This window comes from Tachypleus tridentatus, chromosome 13, assembly GCF_004210375.1.
Source record: "Tachypleus tridentatus isolate NWPU-2018 chromosome 13, ASM421037v1, whole genome shotgun sequence".
Classification (NCBI taxonomy): domain Eukaryota; kingdom Metazoa; phylum Arthropoda; class Merostomata; order Xiphosura; family Limulidae; genus Tachypleus; species Tachypleus tridentatus.
Genome location: NC_134837.1, coordinates 225,539,055 through 225,558,706, shown reverse-complemented (window position 1 = coordinate 225,558,706; position 19,652 = coordinate 225,539,055). Strand labels below are relative to the sequence as shown.

At 30.5% G+C, this 19,652-nt stretch overlaps 2 protein-coding genes across 12 annotated transcripts in view; one reads left to right on the top strand and one right to left on the bottom strand.

The window, feature by feature from the left end:
- Ge-1 (Enhancer of mRNA-decapping protein 4 homolog Ge-1) overlaps nt 1-16,986 on the top strand; it is a 157,723-nt gene extending 140,737 nt beyond the window's left edge. The window contains exons 22-25 of the mRNA XM_076474774.1: nt 1,552-1,738; nt 14,251-14,461; nt 14,890-15,050; nt 16,145-16,986. Coding sequence (XP_076330889.1) covers nt 1,552-1,738; nt 14,251-14,461; nt 14,890-15,050; nt 16,145-16,352 — 767 coding nt within the window. The 3' untranslated portion in view covers nt 16,353-16,986. The remainder of the gene's footprint in view (nt 1-1,551; nt 1,739-14,250; nt 14,462-14,889; nt 15,051-16,144) is intronic.
- The window catches only part of LOC143236489 (DENN domain-containing protein 11-like), a 48,206-nt gene continuing 42,756 nt past the window's right edge, over nt 14,203-19,652 (bottom strand). Inside the window, exons 9-11 of one of the 11 annotated variants that reach the window (XM_076474776.1) lie at nt 19,502-19,595; nt 17,566-17,616; nt 14,203-16,344 (exon numbers count right to left, since the gene is read on the bottom strand). In XM_076474776.1, the coding sequence (XP_076330891.1) occupies nt 17,584-17,616; nt 19,502-19,595 (127 nt within the window). In that variant the 3' untranslated portion in view covers nt 14,203-16,344; nt 17,566-17,583. Of the gene's footprint in view, nt 16,345-17,511; nt 17,617-19,167; nt 19,596-19,652 lie in introns of those variants that run through there. The other 10 variants (XR_013019572.1, XR_013019570.1, XR_013019573.1 and 7 more) reach the window with 10 other exon arrangements.

Here is a 19,652-nt window from a genome sequence, read left to right as displayed (position 1 = left end):
ACTTGTATGACAGGTGTATTAGTTATATGTGGTTCAAAGGGCAAGAAAACAATAACATTTTTGCAGAAACAGGCATGTGCTTTTTTGAATTTTAGACTATTTACATAAAATGAATGTAGTTTCATGTAAAAACTTGAAGTAATACTATAGATATTCTCAAGCCACATTAGAAACTTCCTGCATTACTAAGATATGTTCAATAAAGCAAAACCCACATGCCTCTCTTTTCAGATAATTTCTTTCAAAATATATCAATAATTTTGTTTGCCATTTGTTACTGGATTATCTATAATGAATAGAAAGAGAAGATTTTAATGTATTGAATTTCTATGAGGCTACAGTTTTTCAGCCAATAAATAAGATTTGAAAAGTTTGGCCTCAATTCTCTTGTTTCCCATTCTCTGAGCTGAGACTGGCCAGCTAACATTGTTTTTACATGACTATATATAGCTTAGTTAGAAAGCCAGTTAAATGAGCTTTAAGACATTCTATTTTCATGCAGGTCAGTGTGTAGGATTCTAAATTGCATTTTGAATTTTAAAAAGTATTATATATTACCACTATCCCTACAAAATAAAAATAAATAAATAAATAAGGCTTTACTTGGAAATGGAAAAGCTCACATGAAAGTAAATTTTTTTGCATATTTTCATGTAAGAATTAGAAGCTTATTAGATAAGGTTATAAAAATTAATTGGAAAAGTTGATAAAACATTCTCCTTGAGGAATTCTCATGAGGTGCTAATAGGTGCTGTTACTTATTAATTGATTTACTATGATTTGCACTTTGGTTCTAGCCAGGTGATTTATTGCTTTGTTGTGCTTATTTAGTAGCTATCATGGTTCAAATTAAGTGAAAGCACTGATGGAAAAGTTAGAGGACTGAAGATTTTAGGATATGTAATTGTGTTTACTTGCTATAACCTACAGTCATTCTGAAAAAATATGAACTTTTGATTTTATTTCATATTTTTCAAACTTCCACTACAGAGGGGAGAAATAAAAAAGTATAAAGTTTTACTGGAGTAAATGTTTATTACTCACTTTTAATTTGTTAAATTTTTGGCTTTCCTTTGAGTACAGTTGTTATCTTGGTTTCTTTGGCCTACATTTGTTGTTTCATTTTAGCCAGATATATATTTTTTTCCATTGCCTGCATGTTGATTACAGTTCTTACTTATCTTTAGGCTTACATAAATTTTATTTCTGGCTACATTTACTTTTTTAAATTTTCATTAAACTATAACTAAAATTAATTTATTTTTACTCAGGACAGTGTTAACTATTTTCAAATACAATTTGAAGCATCAATAACTGCAATCATGAAAAAAAATTAAAAAAAATACTTTAAATTAACCTCAAACTTTCAAAACTTTTAAATGTTCTTCTACCTGATCAAGAAGACTTGAAACTTTGAAAGTTATGGTTCAATAAAGCTCAGTATATATATATGTGTGCATACAGATCATTAAAAAAATTATCTCTTTACATAACCATATTTTCTTGGTGTAATTATTATGTTGGCTTTATATTTCCTTCATCTCCTTACAGACCTACAACAGACTGAAAGCTGGATTGAAAGACAGATACACCAAAATCAAAATGTAACTCAAATCAGCTCAGCAGATATGGATCAAAAATTTTCCCAGATTCAGTCAGCTTTGGAAAAACATGTTAGTAGTTCACTACTTGGATCACAAGACCTAATCTCTCAGCAGTTCCAGGAAAATTTAAGCAGGTTAGTTTGGAATATTTAACTTCATCTGCATTTAAAAAATCTGAGTCACTTTGTTTTTGGGTAAAACTATAAAAGTCTGAAGTTGTATTCAAAATCACTGAAATTTCTACTTGGAATCTTCTAATAAAAGTTGAAGCTTCTTAAATGTATAATAAAATTGTATATCTAATACCAGATTTAACCAAAAGATGGCTATAGCATCACTGCAGATTAGTGAATCTTAATGGCATAATCTATCTATATTGTTTCTGTTTTACTGGCCACATTTCAGTATAATATAAGAAATTATGGTAAGTGTACAGTGAGGAAGCTAAACAAAGTCTCACATTTTTTAAAGTAATCAGCATTTTCTTAATGATGTAAATTAATTAACATTTATGTAATGTCAATATTGTAGGAACCAATAGCAGAACAAGCTGTTAACATTGATTGTTTGGAGATATTAATCTACAAATTTTAAAGCAATATGTAGTTAAATATAATTTCTGATATATGTTTCATGTATCACATTTTCACTTTGCCATTTCAGGTAATACAAAGTAACTTACTAATTTGCTAATAATGGATGTACTTATTTTACAAAACTATTCTGCAATAGTAGCAAAGTAAAATAGCAGTAGCACTTGTATTGAAATATTTGTTGTTTGGAATCAGAGCTCATTTTTATGGTTTATTTTGATCTTTAATTATTATTTGGAGGAAAACTAATGTTTTACATATGAAACATTATTTGGTTGTGGTATTTTGTATTTGAATGCATGAAGTTTATAAAATGTAAAACTGATCAAGAATAATTCTACTCTCCTACAATTAAGTGACCTACATAAATACTTATGTATGAGTTAAATTACATAGTTTTGAATAAATCTTCTAGTCATACAGAGCATCTCAATAAGGTTACCTATTTCACAACATATAAGGCCCACTAAACACCTCCAGTACAAATGCCACTGTAAGCTGAATGGTCTGATTAAAAAAGACAAACCAATCAACTTACATAGTCAGAGACACCAGATTTAGTGATGCTTTCAACTGAATTAAAACTCGAAGATAGTGTTCTCAGGTTCCTACTCAACTGTCTCACTGTTCTGATACTGTAGGTGTCTGTAAACAAATGAACAAATTCACACACAAATCCTTAACATATCAACACTGCTGTCTCAGATGGGGCTTTGTTGGATGACAGATCCATTCCCCAAACACCTTTCCACAGTGCATAATATTGTATATTAAATTTATGTTGATAATGAAATGCTTTTCTTTTAAAAAAACATTCCCATGAACACCTACACATAACTTTAATCATATAGATACTGCTGCAGATAGAGTTGGTGTCAACAGCAAAATATCTAATCACATAACCTATTAGATATTCAGTAAGCCTACAACCCAATACAAAGATACTGATATTATTATACCATAATAATTTGTTTATGAGCAATAATTACAAATTGTATCTGTAAATAATGATTACTGTTTATTGTGTAGTTGTGTTTTATCAAGTATGTATCAATATTATTGAACAATACTGAAATACATATATAATACCAGTGCATCTAGTACTTGCTTTGGTCAGGTTAAATGATGTAATGGCACAGTCTTGTAGATTTATCTATAAATTTAGTTACATATGTAATTAGTAAAATGCACATGGTGCACTCTTTGAATGCTGTGATGCATAGCTGTGCATGTAAATAAATAAATAATCAGAACTTCCAGAACTGTGTTTTAGATAATTCATTGAAAATAAAATAATAGAAAAATGGGTGACTGTATTGACTAGTTGTTCTAGTTCAAATTTAGATCCAGTTACAATAGGTTTATATTAAATACAGGTATAAAGTCATTAGTGGAGTATGCAAGTCACCATCTTGTTTACAGTTAGAATAAAAAATTGACTCTGACTGAGATTTAGAATACAACAACACTTTAATGCAATATATCAGCATACTGGGCTTCATCAAAATTACCAAAATTAATAAATTATTGAATTTGAGCCATTAATTGTTCTTCAGTTAAACATCCTACAAAACTAATGTACTTAATACTAGCAGTAACTTTTTGTGATAAACTTGGTTTAATATATATGTTTGTATACTCATCTACACATGTTACGTTTTTACACTGTAACTTTTGATGCAGTATGTATATATTCATAAAATTTGGTGGACTTTTAGTAAAGATTACAAGTGATCTGTATACAAAAAATTAGATTTTGAATGAAGTATTTTTACTAATAATTGATTTGTGAATGTATTGAGTCTGTTTTTTCAGTAGCCTTAATTTGATGTGATTTTCATGTTGTGATCCAAAAAAAAATTTTTTTTGTCCCATACATCTCATATAATTTATATAATCTGTAAGACCTCCTAAATACATTTTAAACACTTGTTTTCAGGAAGGCTTTATAGTTTGTTATTTTCTCTAAGCTAACTATGTGAGATCTGTAAATTTGACTGACCTCGTAACCACCATAGTAGAATTAGGAAATAAATATAAATTATACTTTCTTCATTCTAGAATGATTATAAATTATAATAAGAAAGTATAAAAGTTTAGTATAAATACTGTAAGTCTCATAATATTATATATTTATTATTTTTATTACATTAACCTTTAAGTCATGCCTAGTTAACACTACAGAACTTGCATTGATGTAGTACATATTCACCCATGTTATCATGTCCAATAACATAAAACAACCTTTAGTCTTTATAAAGTGACTGTCTTAGCTGTTTTAGACTTAAAGACAAATCCTACCTCCTTGAAATCTTGGTTTGAAAGAATGTGGTAGCCTGTAATTTATTAAAATGGCTGAGAAAACCACTAAGGGGACATTCTAAGCTGTTGTTTGGTTATTCACGTGCCATATATAGAGGTAAGTGTATATAAGGGACTGTTTCCAAAATGAAAAGAGGAGAACGTGATCACTGTGTTTGATTCATTACATAAGTAATATTTCAGCAAAATGAAAAGATATGAGATTATTATTTTATGTTTTAGCTTGTTAATATTGGTAATTTGAGTTTCTAATTCATACAAAATTATAAACTTATTATTTTGACATCACAAACATTTAATTTGAATCAGTGCTGCATTCAGCTTACCACATGAATCGATAGGGTGCGTTCTTTGCTTTTAAATTAACAAATTAACTAATGTATAGTACTAAAATTTGAATTATAATATGCAGTTTGATACCATACTTATACAAATTCATTAAATTGTAGTTCATTAAAATACTGAATGCAAGTTAAAAAAACATGATGTGGCTTTTGATCTGTGACCTGTTGAGATAGTATTAATACATTAAAAGAAATCTGTTCAGACATAACTCAGTACTAAACATGGTCCTTTCAATCTTGACCATGTTATTCAATTCTAAGAGAAATAGCAGTTATTAGTTACTTTAAGTCTAAAGAGGTGTTCTGAACCTTTTGAAGAACTGAAGTCTTCATCATTTCTGGTATCTTTCAGCAGCATTGGAGGATTCTTCTTCAGCACTGGGAATCCCTTCTAGTCCAAAACAGAGGTTCTTATACTAAATCTTTTGGTATCCTTATGATTTTCCAAATAGTATAAAAAAATATATATATGTAAAAACAGCTCATTTGGGTTGAGAAATTTTTTCATGTAGAGGAGTGAACCCAAACGAGCTGTTTTTATATATATATATTTTTTTTACAAGTGGGTTTTCTCGACATCACTGAAATAGTATAAACATCTATTTTCCAGTATGAGCTAGAAGGTATCTTTTGGTTTATACTTAATGTACTTTTCCTTACTTGGTCAGTTATTGTTATACAACTTCTCTTATGCATTCCATTCACTAAGTGTGCACAGTTTTTCTCCTTATAGCATATATGTGTGCCACACCTTGAACTTTGTGCGAGATGCATATTTTCTCAATTCTTGAATTATTTGGAATATGGTGAAATATCTCAAAATACCACAAATGCTTCAGTGGCAAGTTTTCCTAATTAAATCTTAGACTCATCCTTTATACTCGTGATATATACATTGTGTGTGGTTTTCATAAATGCTTTAGTGACATTTTTTTAGGAAAATACTCTATAGCTGAATTTAACAATATAACACCTAGCACCATTAAATTTCCTTTTGCATGTGTTACTGCATTATATTTAAATTTTAAACCACTTTATTATCAATGTACATTAACATGTTTATGTCGTTGTGTGTTATCAGTGGTACATTTGCTTGTTTTGTATTGGATATTAAGCCACCCATAGTATATAGTATCCATACTGTACCTCATATTCTTAAAGTCCCATATAAAAGCACTTATTTTATATGGACAGTTATAATAAAACCACACCTTTCATTATGTACCACTGATAGAGTGCAGATGCCATGTTAAAAAGACAACTAAAACAAATTCACATGAATAAGTCAGTTTTTATTTTAAAATTACATTAAGATACTGGCATGAAATCTTTCATTGTGAGTAATCAAAGCAGAAAAGCAAACTGAGATTTCTTTCATAAATAAAAAAATAACTTATCTGTAATATAATAAGGATAGAAATGAAATGGGGTTTAAAATTTTCATAGTGAGTAAGTGGAGCAAAAGTAATTAAACTTTGTTTTTTTTTTGGAAACCATTCTAAGAAAATTTGGAAAAAAAAAAGATACACAATGAACATTTTAATTCATTCTCATTGTCATTTATGTTTGGCATTGAAACATTTAAAACACATTGCAGGCTTCCTTTGAACTATTATTATCCACAATAGGAATTATTTTACCTTATGTTCCTTTTTTCTGACCATAAAATTTTGTAATACTCATGATTATTATTCTTCAAAAAAAAAAAAAAGGCAAAATTGCCTTAAAAAATAACCCCATTAAATATTATGGTAGTTTGATTATTATTATCATTATTAAAATCATAGTGTGCATTACCAGTGACACAGGTTGGTTGTAGCTGAAGTGGGTAAAGACAAGATGTTTTGTATCACAAGTGGTACACCTGAGAAAGCTGTCAGTGCACTCATTCTGTCATGAAATGTAACCCAAAGCAATAAAATTAGCAGTATTTGAGACAGAGTTCATAATGAGGCTTTACATTACTTTGGCTTGATTGAAGGTAATAACTTATATAATACAAAACTTTAAATTATAACATACTGGATTAAAATAATTTTATTAATATGTTTGTGGCATGAGTGATTTCAAAAGAAGCCTGTAAACAAGAATTTAAAACTGCTTTTTCTTTCAGTTTAAGTGCTCATTCTTAGAAACATCAACTTTAAGAGCTTTCTTTCCAAGATATTCATAGTAAAGTGTATACATATTGCTTACAAGTATTTCGAGAATATTCCAAAAACTTGTACTAGACATTATGGTTGTAAATATTTCCTCACATGAAGATAAGACACGCTCACTTTCAAAATAGAGGCTGTGTTACTAAGCAACAGTTTTAAGTTTAATGCTATGCTTATAACTAATAAAAAGAACTGATTTCATGCTGTATTTCCTAATGGGGTTAGGAAAGTCAATTGATGTTTCTATTTTATAGAAGAAGTTGAAAAAAAACTTGGTTCATTGTTGAGAGTGGTGTCCCTAACAGTGAAATTGAATTTAGGTTTTATATTTATATTTAGTTAATCATGTATTTTTTGTGATTTAAAAGTCATATTTGAAAGGTATATTAATTATTTAAGTTTTTGAACTTGTGACCTTATTGGTCATTTATCATAAAATGAGGCAAGACCAAACATTATGCCACAGGCTAAAGCTGATCATAATATTACATGCAGGGACCTGTTGAAATGTTTAGACATAAATAATAAAAGGCAAAGAATTGGAAAGGAAAATAAAACCTTAAAAGTAAAAAAATTGTGATAAAATAAAAACTTAAAATTACTCACCAAGGGTATTTTAAGATATTAGGTTATTCAGAAATAAATGTTACTTTTGAACTGCTAAGTTTGGAAAAGTATAAACCAGTGTTGCAAAACATGCTTTAATCAGAGTGAGCTCCATATGCTTCAACACACTTTTGCCAACATGTAACAATGCTGTTTATGCCACTGCTTAGAAATCAGAATTTTTATGGTCAGTGAAAGCTTCTGCAGCTGCCTGTTTTTGAAAGTGTTTATTCAAAGTGCCTGAAAAAATGAAAATCTGTAAGGGAAAGGTCTGGGTAATAAAGTGGATGAGGCAGAACTTCAATTCCCAATTTGTTAAATTTTTGGACCATCATCCTTGACAGGTCTCATGATGCCAGTTTTGTTAATCTTTGTTGAGCTTATATGGAACTCACTTATCCAATTTTTTCTCTTTCCAATTGCATTTAGGTGGTTTGCAATACTTGATTTGCTTGTGCCTAGCTTTTCTGCAAGCTTGTGTATTGTTGTGCTAGTGTCTGTCTCAACTGCTTCCCTTAACGTGTTTTCATCAAAGGATAGCTTACTTCCACAACCTTCATGGTCTTCAAGACTTTCATCTCCATATTGAAACATTTGGAACCACCAATGAACTGTATGTTAAGTAACAGATTCATGCCCGAATGCATGGTTGATGTTCTGTGTAGTTTCGGTAGCTTTTTGCCCAAGTTTAAAAGTCACAGAGGAAAAGCAGACGAAAGTCCTTCCTGTCCATGCTGCCTTAGGGGTTGTGAAACTTACTCTGAGTAGAGTTGAAACAGCAGACAATTAAGACACCCTCTAAGCAACAAATGTTGGATTAAACCAACCACCCAATGATAAGCTACTCAATATTTAGCTTCTAAATGTCATCATGAGAATTCTAACAATTACTTCTGGACAACCTAATAATTCAATGAAGGGACAAAAGTTCCGTGCATATTTCCAGTTCTTAATTTTAAACAATTTGTTGCACTGTAAATTAATGACAATAGCAAAAGTTATTGATGTGGTATAGAAAATGAAAACTTGTATTAAATATTTGTCTTAAAAATTTTTGATGCTTGTTTAGGATGTTCTAGGGATTGTGCAAGAGAAATATGAAGACTGTGAAATAGAAAATAGTAATTTTTTATTTAATGTGAAAATAATTTTGCAAGTGAATTATTCAGTCTTAGTGCAAATAACTATATTAAATAATGAATTTTTATTATAAATAGTAGAAAATAATAAGATAAAATGTTATGTTTTGCTGAAACTACACTTGCTGAATATAGAGGGCATGCTTAGATGTTTGAATATATAATTTTATATTATTTATTTTATTATTATATTATTTTTAATATGGGTATAAAGGTGTTCCTTTGTATTGGTTTATTTTGGGCTTGAGTTGTATAAGTAAGGCTTCTTTAATTTTGCATTTGTTTATGTTTGTTTCTCTATTTAGTATTGGAGTGTTTTCTATGGTTATCTTGTGTTTATTTGACTTGCAGTGTTCGATAAAACGTGTGAAGGTGACTTTTTATGTTCTTTGAATCTGGTTTCCATTTTTCTACTTGTTTCTCCAATGTAGAAGTCGTGGCAGTTATCACATTGTATTTTATAAATAATGTTGGTGTGGTGTTTGTCAGTGTAGTTTTTACATAGTATAGACCTCAGTTTTGTGCCTGGTTTTTGAATAAATTTGGTATTAACAGAAATGTCATATTTTGTTACTAGTTTTTGCCAAATTTTGGTTATTTTTCTGTTGATGTCGGGAATATATGGTATGCAGCAGTATATGGTTTCATGATTTTTTGATTCGTGGGATATATTTACTTTTGTTGGTTGATTTTGCTTTTTGTCTAGGTGTGTGCGTATAATATTTTCAATGGTTTGTGGAGGAAACTTACTGATGTTGATCATGTATTGTCTTATTTTGTCTAATTCATCGTTAATTTTATCTGGTGAGCATAGTTTTATGGCTGTGTTTATTTGGCTTCTTAGCATGTTGAGTTTTTGTTTGTTTTATGTGCTGAGTTCCAAGGAATGTATAGTCCAGTATGGGTGATTTTTCGGTGTATACTTGTTTTAAGGTTCCTGTAATTTTGAGGTTAAGAAATGATATTTGATTGCTTTCTTCCTGTTCACATGTGAAGTTGATGTTGGGATGTATAGCGTTAATGTGATTGAAAAAATTAAGTTTGTATTCTGTAGATGTGAATCCTGCAACCGTGTCATCTACATATCTGTATCAGTATAGTGGTGAATGTAATGCTGTGTTAATGCTTGTGTTTCAACTTGTGTCATAAAAATATCAGCTAGAACTGATGATACTGGGTTGCCCATGCTTAGGCCATTTGTTTGTATATAGTTGTGGTTGTTGAACATGAAGTTTGTCTTCATCGTGGTGAATTCTACGAGAGTTGCTAATTGGTTGCTGGGAATGTCTATAGATGGGTTAGGGTCTTGGATATAGAGTTCTAAGGCTATCTTTTAGGCTTCTGCAGTTGGAACTTCTGTAAAGAAGGATATAGCATTGAAACTGGTCATTAAGGCTTTATGATTGAGCTGATTAAGATTAGACTTGAAATTAAAAGAGTCGCACATTTTCTTAACCAAAACAAGCCATTTTTACATATATATTTTCTCTACAAATGGGTTTTCTCGATATCACTGAATGCCCATGACTGGTAGTTATAGAATTGAACTATTTCTGTGCAAAACTATTAGTTTGGATGATAATTTTTAGCATGTTGGTGCGTTAGCTATGAAATTTCTAAACCAAGATTCTCACAATATCAAGTATCCATTGTAGTTGTATTTGGTCTTTGTTTTATTAGAACTGGCCATAGGCAAAATTGTTGTGACCTTTGCAAATTTTGTATGTGGCACCCATACCATTGTGAAATTGACAAGAATGTTTACTACTTTCCTTTGGAGTGAAGTCATTATTCAAATGCACACATTGCCCATCCAAAGTCTTTGTTCTGTAGTAGTTCTTAAACCCAAGTTAGGTAATGGAATAAACATTCTGGAGACAGTAGGAAATTAATATCTGAAACAGTATAACTATGTTTAATATCATTTACTTTTTTATTATATACCAGTTTACACAAATGAAATTATTTTGTCCTCAACAACCTAAGAGCTTCTGATTGATGTTGTTTCTTGTTGGTCTAGAGTTAATTAACTGAGGTAGCAAGACATAAAAAACAGTTACCAACCATTTCTCGTGGCCTAATGTTAGTGATCTGAAGGAGCATGTGCATTCTACTGTTTTCTATACAACAAGACCATATTGGATTGTTCTTCAACTGAATACCATTAGTTAGGTGATATGGAAACAGCTGTAGCACAACTGTTGTGTGCTACCTTAGATAAGATGCTTTTGTTTTAATACTTTTTAACCTTTTGAAACTTTTAAAGTCACTATGATTGCATATGACAAATTCTAATCTTGCATTTAACTATATGGAGTTCATTACCTACTGCACAAGGTCCACACCTTTCGATTTCAATGTAGATTTCTTAAACACTGAAATGCCCTGCTCATGGGATTCCCACTCTCACCAATCCTCAATAAAACTTGCATGGATTAATTTTAATCTACAGCACTACAAGACAATTACCCTAACATAAGAAATGTGGAACTGCTGTATAGGCATCTCCTGTGTAATTTGGTGACATGGACAAACAACTCTTTAGGATTTCTATCAATACATAAACTTGCATTAACCTGAAAATATAATTCACTATGCAAACCAAAGAAAAACGGTTCTCTCATTTGTGTATACCCTCCCAGAATAGGTAGTCACCTGACTGCTACACCGTGTAGGAAACCTTCACATACACAGACAGGTATTTCCACTACAAATTCAACCATTTTCAGGCTGTTAATGAGTAATCATTATGAATATGTTTGACAGAACCAAGACAATCTGGACCAGGGATGAAATTGAAGAAAAACATCTTGGAATTTCTTTATCAAAACAGTGGTTATCTTTCAGCTTGAAAGAAAAGTGAAAGTTTCTGGTCTCAACAACAAGACCAAAACAGAACCTAACTTACCATAAATGAGATGTGAAACTTTAAGAGTTTATGCTACAAATTCAGTATAAAAGTTTATTTCATATCTGATGAAACTCTATAAAACTCTTATGGAGACAAACTAACACATGAACAAGCTGACACAAAAAAAGGAGCTAATTGACAAGCTGTCATGATTGTGTGAAAATAAATACATTGGAAAAACAAGTCTAATTCTATAACAGGCTAAAAGAACATAAGAATGCAATCAGAAACACATCAAGAAGAATCAAAATTGGTAGAACATAATTACAACAGAGGCTGTATCATAAATTGATTTGGAATCATTTAACATTTAACTTTGGAGTCAAAGTGAATAAAGCCATAGTATAGAAGCTGAAATGTCATTTCACTTTAGAAACAGGCAGGTGCAATCCAATAAAGCTTAAACTTTTTCATCTGCACTTATTCCTGTAACCTTTGCCATTGTGAAGTGATTTTTATAATGTTGGTTTAAAATGTTAAAATGTTTTTTTATGTTTACATTTGCAATTGACTTTTTTATGCATATTAACAAAATATTTGAATATGACTTTGAATCATTTGAATGATATTGTCATAGGGTGGGGAAACAACACCTCAGTCCGTACCACAAACATTTATTACATATATTTTTCCATTTCTGAATTATTTGCCTGTGAACCTTCTTGCTATGAGTAGGTCAGTGTGTGCATATCACAACCTTTTACAGTTCCATTCATAATTTAATAAAATACTTTATTATAGAAAAGTATGAATAAACTTGGCATCAAAACATAGTTAATAAACCAAATTTTAATTTTTTTAATTTTCTAAGGAAATATTAGATCCTCAGTTTCCCCTAATATGAGAATTGTGACATTTTATCTTTTTATATTTCTTTTCTAATATATTTACCACCCTTTTCTGAAGCATAGAATTTAATGTAAAGTACTCACTATAATAGTTATTGCTAGTACAAAGCCTAATATTTGTATCCTTCAATTTTATTTGTTTACAGAGCCCTAAGATAGGAAATTAGATCCACTTGGTGCCCTTGTCTCTTTTTTTCTTCTTTTTACAAATTGCTAATAATTCTTTCTGACACTTAATACTGTATCAAGACTTTTAATGTTTGCTGAAAGTTTGCCAAATTTCATGAAAATATACAAAATGTATTAAAAGTTGTAGTATGGGAACTCTGATGGTTATGTTGTTGTTACAAGGTTATTCATATTGCTCAACCCTCTGTGGAATGGTAGATGAATGAACATTTGAGAAAAATATATTTGAATCTGCTTCTTGCTTTCATAATGTTGCTGTTTACTTATATATCTGATATAGATGGTGGCCAAAAAATAAAATAGCTAGTTAATGTCACTTAATAGGGTATTGGGCTACTATATGTTGCCAGTACAAACTGTATGCCCCATGGAATAGAATCTATTAGCATCTGTCAGTCAACTCACGCCTCTTTCTTGGAAGTGGAAAATGCTGTATCGTGTATTGTTCTAGAATATTCCATGCATACTCAATTAGGTTCAGATCTAGTGATTGAAAAGGCCATGGCATATGGATAATTCATTATCATAGTCCTCATTCCGTTAGACAACTACTTATGTCTTTAAGTTAAGTGGAAGTATCTTGCAGTGTAGGTTTCGTATACTTGTAGTGTGCAAATACCATATATCTCACTCTCTTGTAGTATGCTATTAATACTAAGTATTACTCTGTAGCATGATTCAGTTAATCTATTTTATAGGATAATTGTATTTTGTCTTGCATTATTTTAATGTGTGTATATATATATTTCACTTGCAACAAATAACATTACTTGTGTTTCTGAGTACTGGATTTGTGAACCTCTGTTGTTTTTACAAAGATAATGTAGAACTTGTTCTTAATTTATCTTTTGGATACTATATAATCAGTCATTTTAATGGGTGGTGTGAGTTTTAACTTTACTAGACCTAACTGTCTCGGTTGGAGAGAATAATAAAGTGTTGTCATCTGACTTAAAGTGCTTTGGTGTTTTTGTTGTTTGATACGAGTAGTGTTAGCTAACAATTTTACTATATATTAATTTTTTACAGTTTAATTCAGGGTAAAACAGTGATGTTGAAAAGTGGGTACAAAAGGAATTAATTTCCTTGTCTTTTCTCATTTATGTAATTTTGGATATTTGGATGCATATCATACAATATAATTATGAATTTTAAAAATAAAGATACTTTCAATATCTTCTTTTTGTTTCTGTGTAAACAAGATGTACATATAATTATCTTATATATAGATAGAAAGAGGTAGGGAGAGGAACTTTTGGCAAGCTAAATGTAGGCCTGAAATACTTTTATATACACATGTGTAAAGTCTTAAAGAAAGTAATGTGATGAAAAGTATTCCTATAATGGTTTTTACCCATATCTGTTTTGAAAGTTTAATGTGAAAAATATGATCTGCATTCATAGATGATGTTTATTATATGTATCAGGGTTGAGAAGCTTTTCTATTTTATCAGATTAAGCACTTTGTACAATAACACATTTCTTATGACATGCCAATTGTTTTATTTTATCTCATACTTTTTATTATCTTTCAGAGCTCTCGATGGGCTAATAGGACAAGTGCAAGCAACCACTCGGGATGAGTTACGACTGGCCTTACAGGAACACCAGACATCTCCTGATGCATCAGTTTCTAGTCTTCGTTCTCGTGCCATTACTCCGGTTCCCCACTGTGATCCTCAGGCCCAGTTACAGCAAATTCTTCACCTCTTTAGACAAGGTCAAGTGAATGCAGCTTTTCAGCAGGTCAGACTAATTTGTTTGAATTACCTCTTTATTAATTGTTATTTGCATGCAGAAATAAGAAATAGGGCAGAAAATTTTCTGTTGGTACTCTTTTGAAATGTTGGGCTGCAGATTTAAGGAATTATTCCATTGAATACTTATATTTGGGTCAGACAAATTCATTGTTTTCCTTCTGGTCTGTAATTCAAAATTAGGTAGAGCTATACCTGACTCTTAGGAATCAACTGTTTAGCCCACATACCTGTAAAATGCCATTTAGATTGAAAATTTTAATTACTTTTAATTACCTTAGGCATCCTGAACAGATTCCTGTGTTGAATTTTTGTATTCATATATGTATAATATAAACATTAAGGAATTATGAAGTATGACAGTTTTCAATTGCAGTATGTATACTTTCTTTCATAAACAATTTTTTTTTTCTACAGGCATTGTGTGTTTCTGATGTTAACATTGTGTTGAAAGTGTGTGAGAGTGTCACAACAACGCAGGTGTTTGGTCCACCCTGTCCACTTCAACAGCAGGTTCTTCTTTCCCTTATCCATCAGTTGTCTCAAGACTTTTCCACCAAAACAGAACTAAGATACAAGTAAATTCTTTCACTAATACTTTATATTTTCCTACTAAAAGTATTTAAATAAATCATTCACATTGCATCTGGTTAGAGGGTTGCATATTTTGTGTAGTGACATTTAAAGAGTTCCTTTATTTTTAAATTGTATGAAATGAAGGTGCTGTGATTTCAAATATGTTATAATCAAGTTATACTTCTCTTCAACTTTCAAACAAAATTAAATATATTCACTAGAGTTATTCTATTTCAAAATAATTCAAACATTCAAAGAAATACAGGAGTAATCACAAACACTAGAGTTTGCTACCTCTAAGTTCAGCTTATGGGTGTTTTTAATCTCATTGGTAATCTATGTCTTATTGTTATTATTAGGATCCCAGGGAACCATTTAATTGTTAAGGGTGTGGCCTACTGTGTAGAAAATGTAAAATCAACCATGATAATATGACACATAATGATAAGCTTTGATATATCCAACCTGTTCATTAACTACCAACCCTTACGCACTACACCTACCCTGCCAACATTTTAAAAATGATAGAACTTGCAACTTGTATAAACACAACCTACCTACACCTTGAAGATAAGAAAGGCTTGGATGTGGGCTCACTTTTATTTCCAGTTTTCAGTAAATTTTAGAAATTATGGAATAGAACAGATACACAAGAATTGTTAATACTAGTTTAACTGCAATAGCCTGTTAGGCCAGTGTATTGTCTCATACAGTAAATAGTTATGATACTAAAATAATAGGATACAAATGCATAAAAGAAAGGTAAAGGAAGTATTCTACATCCAGTTCTATGATCACACACTTACTTAATCTATCAAAATCTGGTTACTGTTTTAAAAAACATTCTAAATGTGTGAGAAAGAACACAGATGAGTGGATAACACACCAGACTTCCATCAAGAAAAATTGATATTAGCCTTACCTCGAGTTACTTTTCTTTACTTGTATAGATTACTAATTATGACAGAATTAATATCCTACAATATTACCCTGAGTATTGTGATAGTTTTAACTTAAATCTATTGATGACCTTCATGTACTAATACTTTAATTTCATCTGTTAGTATTATTATATGTAGTTTTTTTATACTTCCAGCTACATCTCTGAAGCTTTGATGAACTTGGATACTAGTAATCCCTTGACAAGGGAACACTTTGGACTCGTGTTGTCTACCCTTGAGCAGAAATTAAGCACCTTCATCCAGCACAATCCACAACATAAACAGATTCGTAACTTAAAAATGCTAAGGATGGCAGCTCACAGTCTACATAGCAGTAACAGCCAGTCTTTCCAACCTGTTTAATTAAAACCAAGTGTTATTTCTTTTTTTACTCTTTATTACTGATCAGTTGATATTTGTTTTAACTTCCAGAATGAGCTGACCAATTTATGATGTTTAATGTAAAATGCTTATCATTAGTATTTTATTGTAATTTTAGGAAAATCTGAAGAAATCACAAATGCTTTAATAAAAATCAAGGTGAAAGCTTTAGTTAACAGGGTAGTATCTCAAATATTTTCTCTCTCTGCCTATCTAATTAAATGAAAGGCAGTAAAATATGAGAATGCCCTTCTAATATTTCACGTTCCATTTCAGAATTAATTTGAAACATAAAACACTTTTTTTCTCCATTAACATTGTTCCACTTCTCATTTAGGTGGTTAAGTGAGTGTAATATCTTCAGTGCAGAAACTGTTGAGTATGAAAGTATCAGATTTCTCTTGAAACTGTATAAAACGTATCAATTTTCCATTGAGCTAAAGTATTTGGACATAAAATAAGAATTATGTCCTAAGAACTTTGACCAAACAACTGCAAAGTTATAATGTATTAAGCCAAACCAGTATTTGAATAGCAGTAATTATGTTTTGGTATAGCTATGTAAAAAAGCTGTATTTTTTTTCACAATAAAAGTGTAGAGATTTCAAGTTGAAAATTTACAGAAGTAATCACTTTACAAAAGTTAATATTCCTATATTAGGTTCCAAAACTACAAAATTTACAATACAGATTTTATGTAATTTCTTAACTTTGGCAGCTTAAGGATTAAAATGATTTTTATAGTTGTGTATCATTGATTTGGGTACCACCTCAGACTAGATCTGTTCTAAAATGAGTTCCCAATATGGTGAATATTAGAACCTGTAAAGAAAGCATGCACTTGCATCATTTAAGCATATACCTTCACCATTAAGAACAAAGCAAAAAACTAAGTTAATCTTGTGTTAGAGTAAGCTTTGTAAAATGATATTTTTAAGTTAAAGTTTAACACTAGTTATTAATTTATAATGATTTACATACAGGTATGTTGGTGTTGAGAGACATTACATGGTCACATGAACTGGTTAAAATTGAAGAGAATGTATGACCAGAACATTCCTGGTTGTTTTGCACATCTACTAAATCCACCTAACTCTGGGATCACACATGAAAGCCAATATAGCACAAACTTAAAGTGAGCTGACTTACAAGTTGTATTTATTTTCCAAAATAACTGTATATACAAACAACTTACTGATATAATTTAACTCAGTTATGATCCCAGATAAATTTCAAAGACTTGCAACTGAAAGTAGAGAAAAATATCATATAGTATTTGTATTATTTATTGCTGATAAGAACTTTGGTTTAATATGTGGTATACCATGGACATAATGTTGTCTAAGGGCTAACTTACATCAACAAATAAATAAAACTAATCAATTTTGTTTAAGCCATTTTTAAATGAGATTTTTAGGTTAAAGATGAATAATGTCAGGTTTATTATTATATGGAATTGACTCTACTCTTGTTCAGAGAATGCAGGGCAGATAGCCAGAGCACCACAGAAGAAAACTACATAAGCAATCCTAAGAACATATTAACTACACTTCATCTAATTTAGATCAAACCTTATCATGCAGACCATTACTACAGACATAGTAGTGGTCATAAAAACTTGTACAATTTGATGAAATAAGCTTTCAAAATAAAATTATTTTACATTACAACTAACCACCTTAAGAGTGATAAACAAGTTTTTGAAGTTTTATCATGACTTTGTCATTTAGATTCACATACTGTTCTTCCACTCTAAAGAAATTATGACTGTAATAATTTTTTTTTGGTATATACTCCTTAAAAGTGCCATTGTTTTTAAATCTAGAGATCAATCATACATCACACTGGAATAACAATGAACAAAGTTAAGAAGCTTCATTGTTGGCCATACATTTCATTTCATGAAATTTATAATGCAAACAGAAATACCTGGTTAAAACGAAACCCATAACACACATCCCGCACTTGTTTTTTTTAAATATTCCAAAAACTAAAAGTAAATCATAGCTATAATAAAGATGAAATCACAGTTAAGAATAGAAATATTTTCTCCAAAACATTTTACTTCTGATATAGTTGTATTACATTTATACTTTAATAATGCAAGCTTTCACTTTTTACTTTATGTATTTTTACACCATGTGTCATTATTTAAAAAAAGAGAAAATTTAACAGAAAGTGGTTACAAACAAAAGTGAAATTTTATTTATTTCATAGTAGTTTTTTGATATTAAGTTTAAGGTGCTTGCTGTAGGAAGTAACAAGTGATATTCACCAACCTTGCTATTCCATTTTTTAACATTCAGAAATCTGTAGCTTTTATATTTACTTAGTTTTAAGAAACATTTGCTTCCGAGCTCTGTCTCATAATAATGTTTTGAAGAGCTTCTTATTTTACAAGGCAGCAGCTAGCTTGCAACAAGTTGGTTGCTAAAATTATGCATCCAGCGCATTCAATACCAGAGGCATATAGGTAAGGGCTCAGCCCCAGGGCCAGCTGATAATTTCGTTCCATGTAAAATTAATGAGATGTTGGGCCCACACAACCTTAAATCTGTCACTGCATGAGAAGGGTACTATTAAGTGTACTTTGTAATGCTTTTAATTACGTAGAATGAGTTGAATAAGTTAGATGTAGGCATTATATACACAAATATCTTTGTTAATTATTTTAAACATATTTCTTCACATTAATAATAAATAAAACAGCTTTGAATATGTAAAAGTTAAATCGTTCACCATAATATACATATTAAATTAATTAATTACTAAAAGTAATAAGTTCCAGCTGAAACCAATTGTACTGTACTGTTTTTAACACAAACCAATTAAAATCTATTAATGTTAACAAATTTGTCTTTCCCACTAAGAGAACAAGTTGTTAATGCTTTACATTACTTGATTTTGAAATAAGTAATACCACTGAAAAACTATTCAAACTCTAACCACAGGAACAGAATGAGAGTACCCAGTACGTCTAGAAAAAGACTTCTTTCTCCGGATCTTAAAACTGTTGACATCATGGCTTAAGCAGGGCAACAATTGCTGTTGATCATCATAGTGATATCAATACCATAAGTGTCAATTAACTCCATCACAAATAACTGGTCAGCATCTGGATCAAGCCCTACCTGAAGCATGTGCTGATTTGTCCACTCTTTTTCCGGTGTTTTAGACACATCCAGTAGTGTGTTGAAGAGTTTGTTATTCAACATCTGAAAATAACTACAAATCACACCACTGGTTATAATTATTTTGAGATAAGGTACTATTGCTAATAAA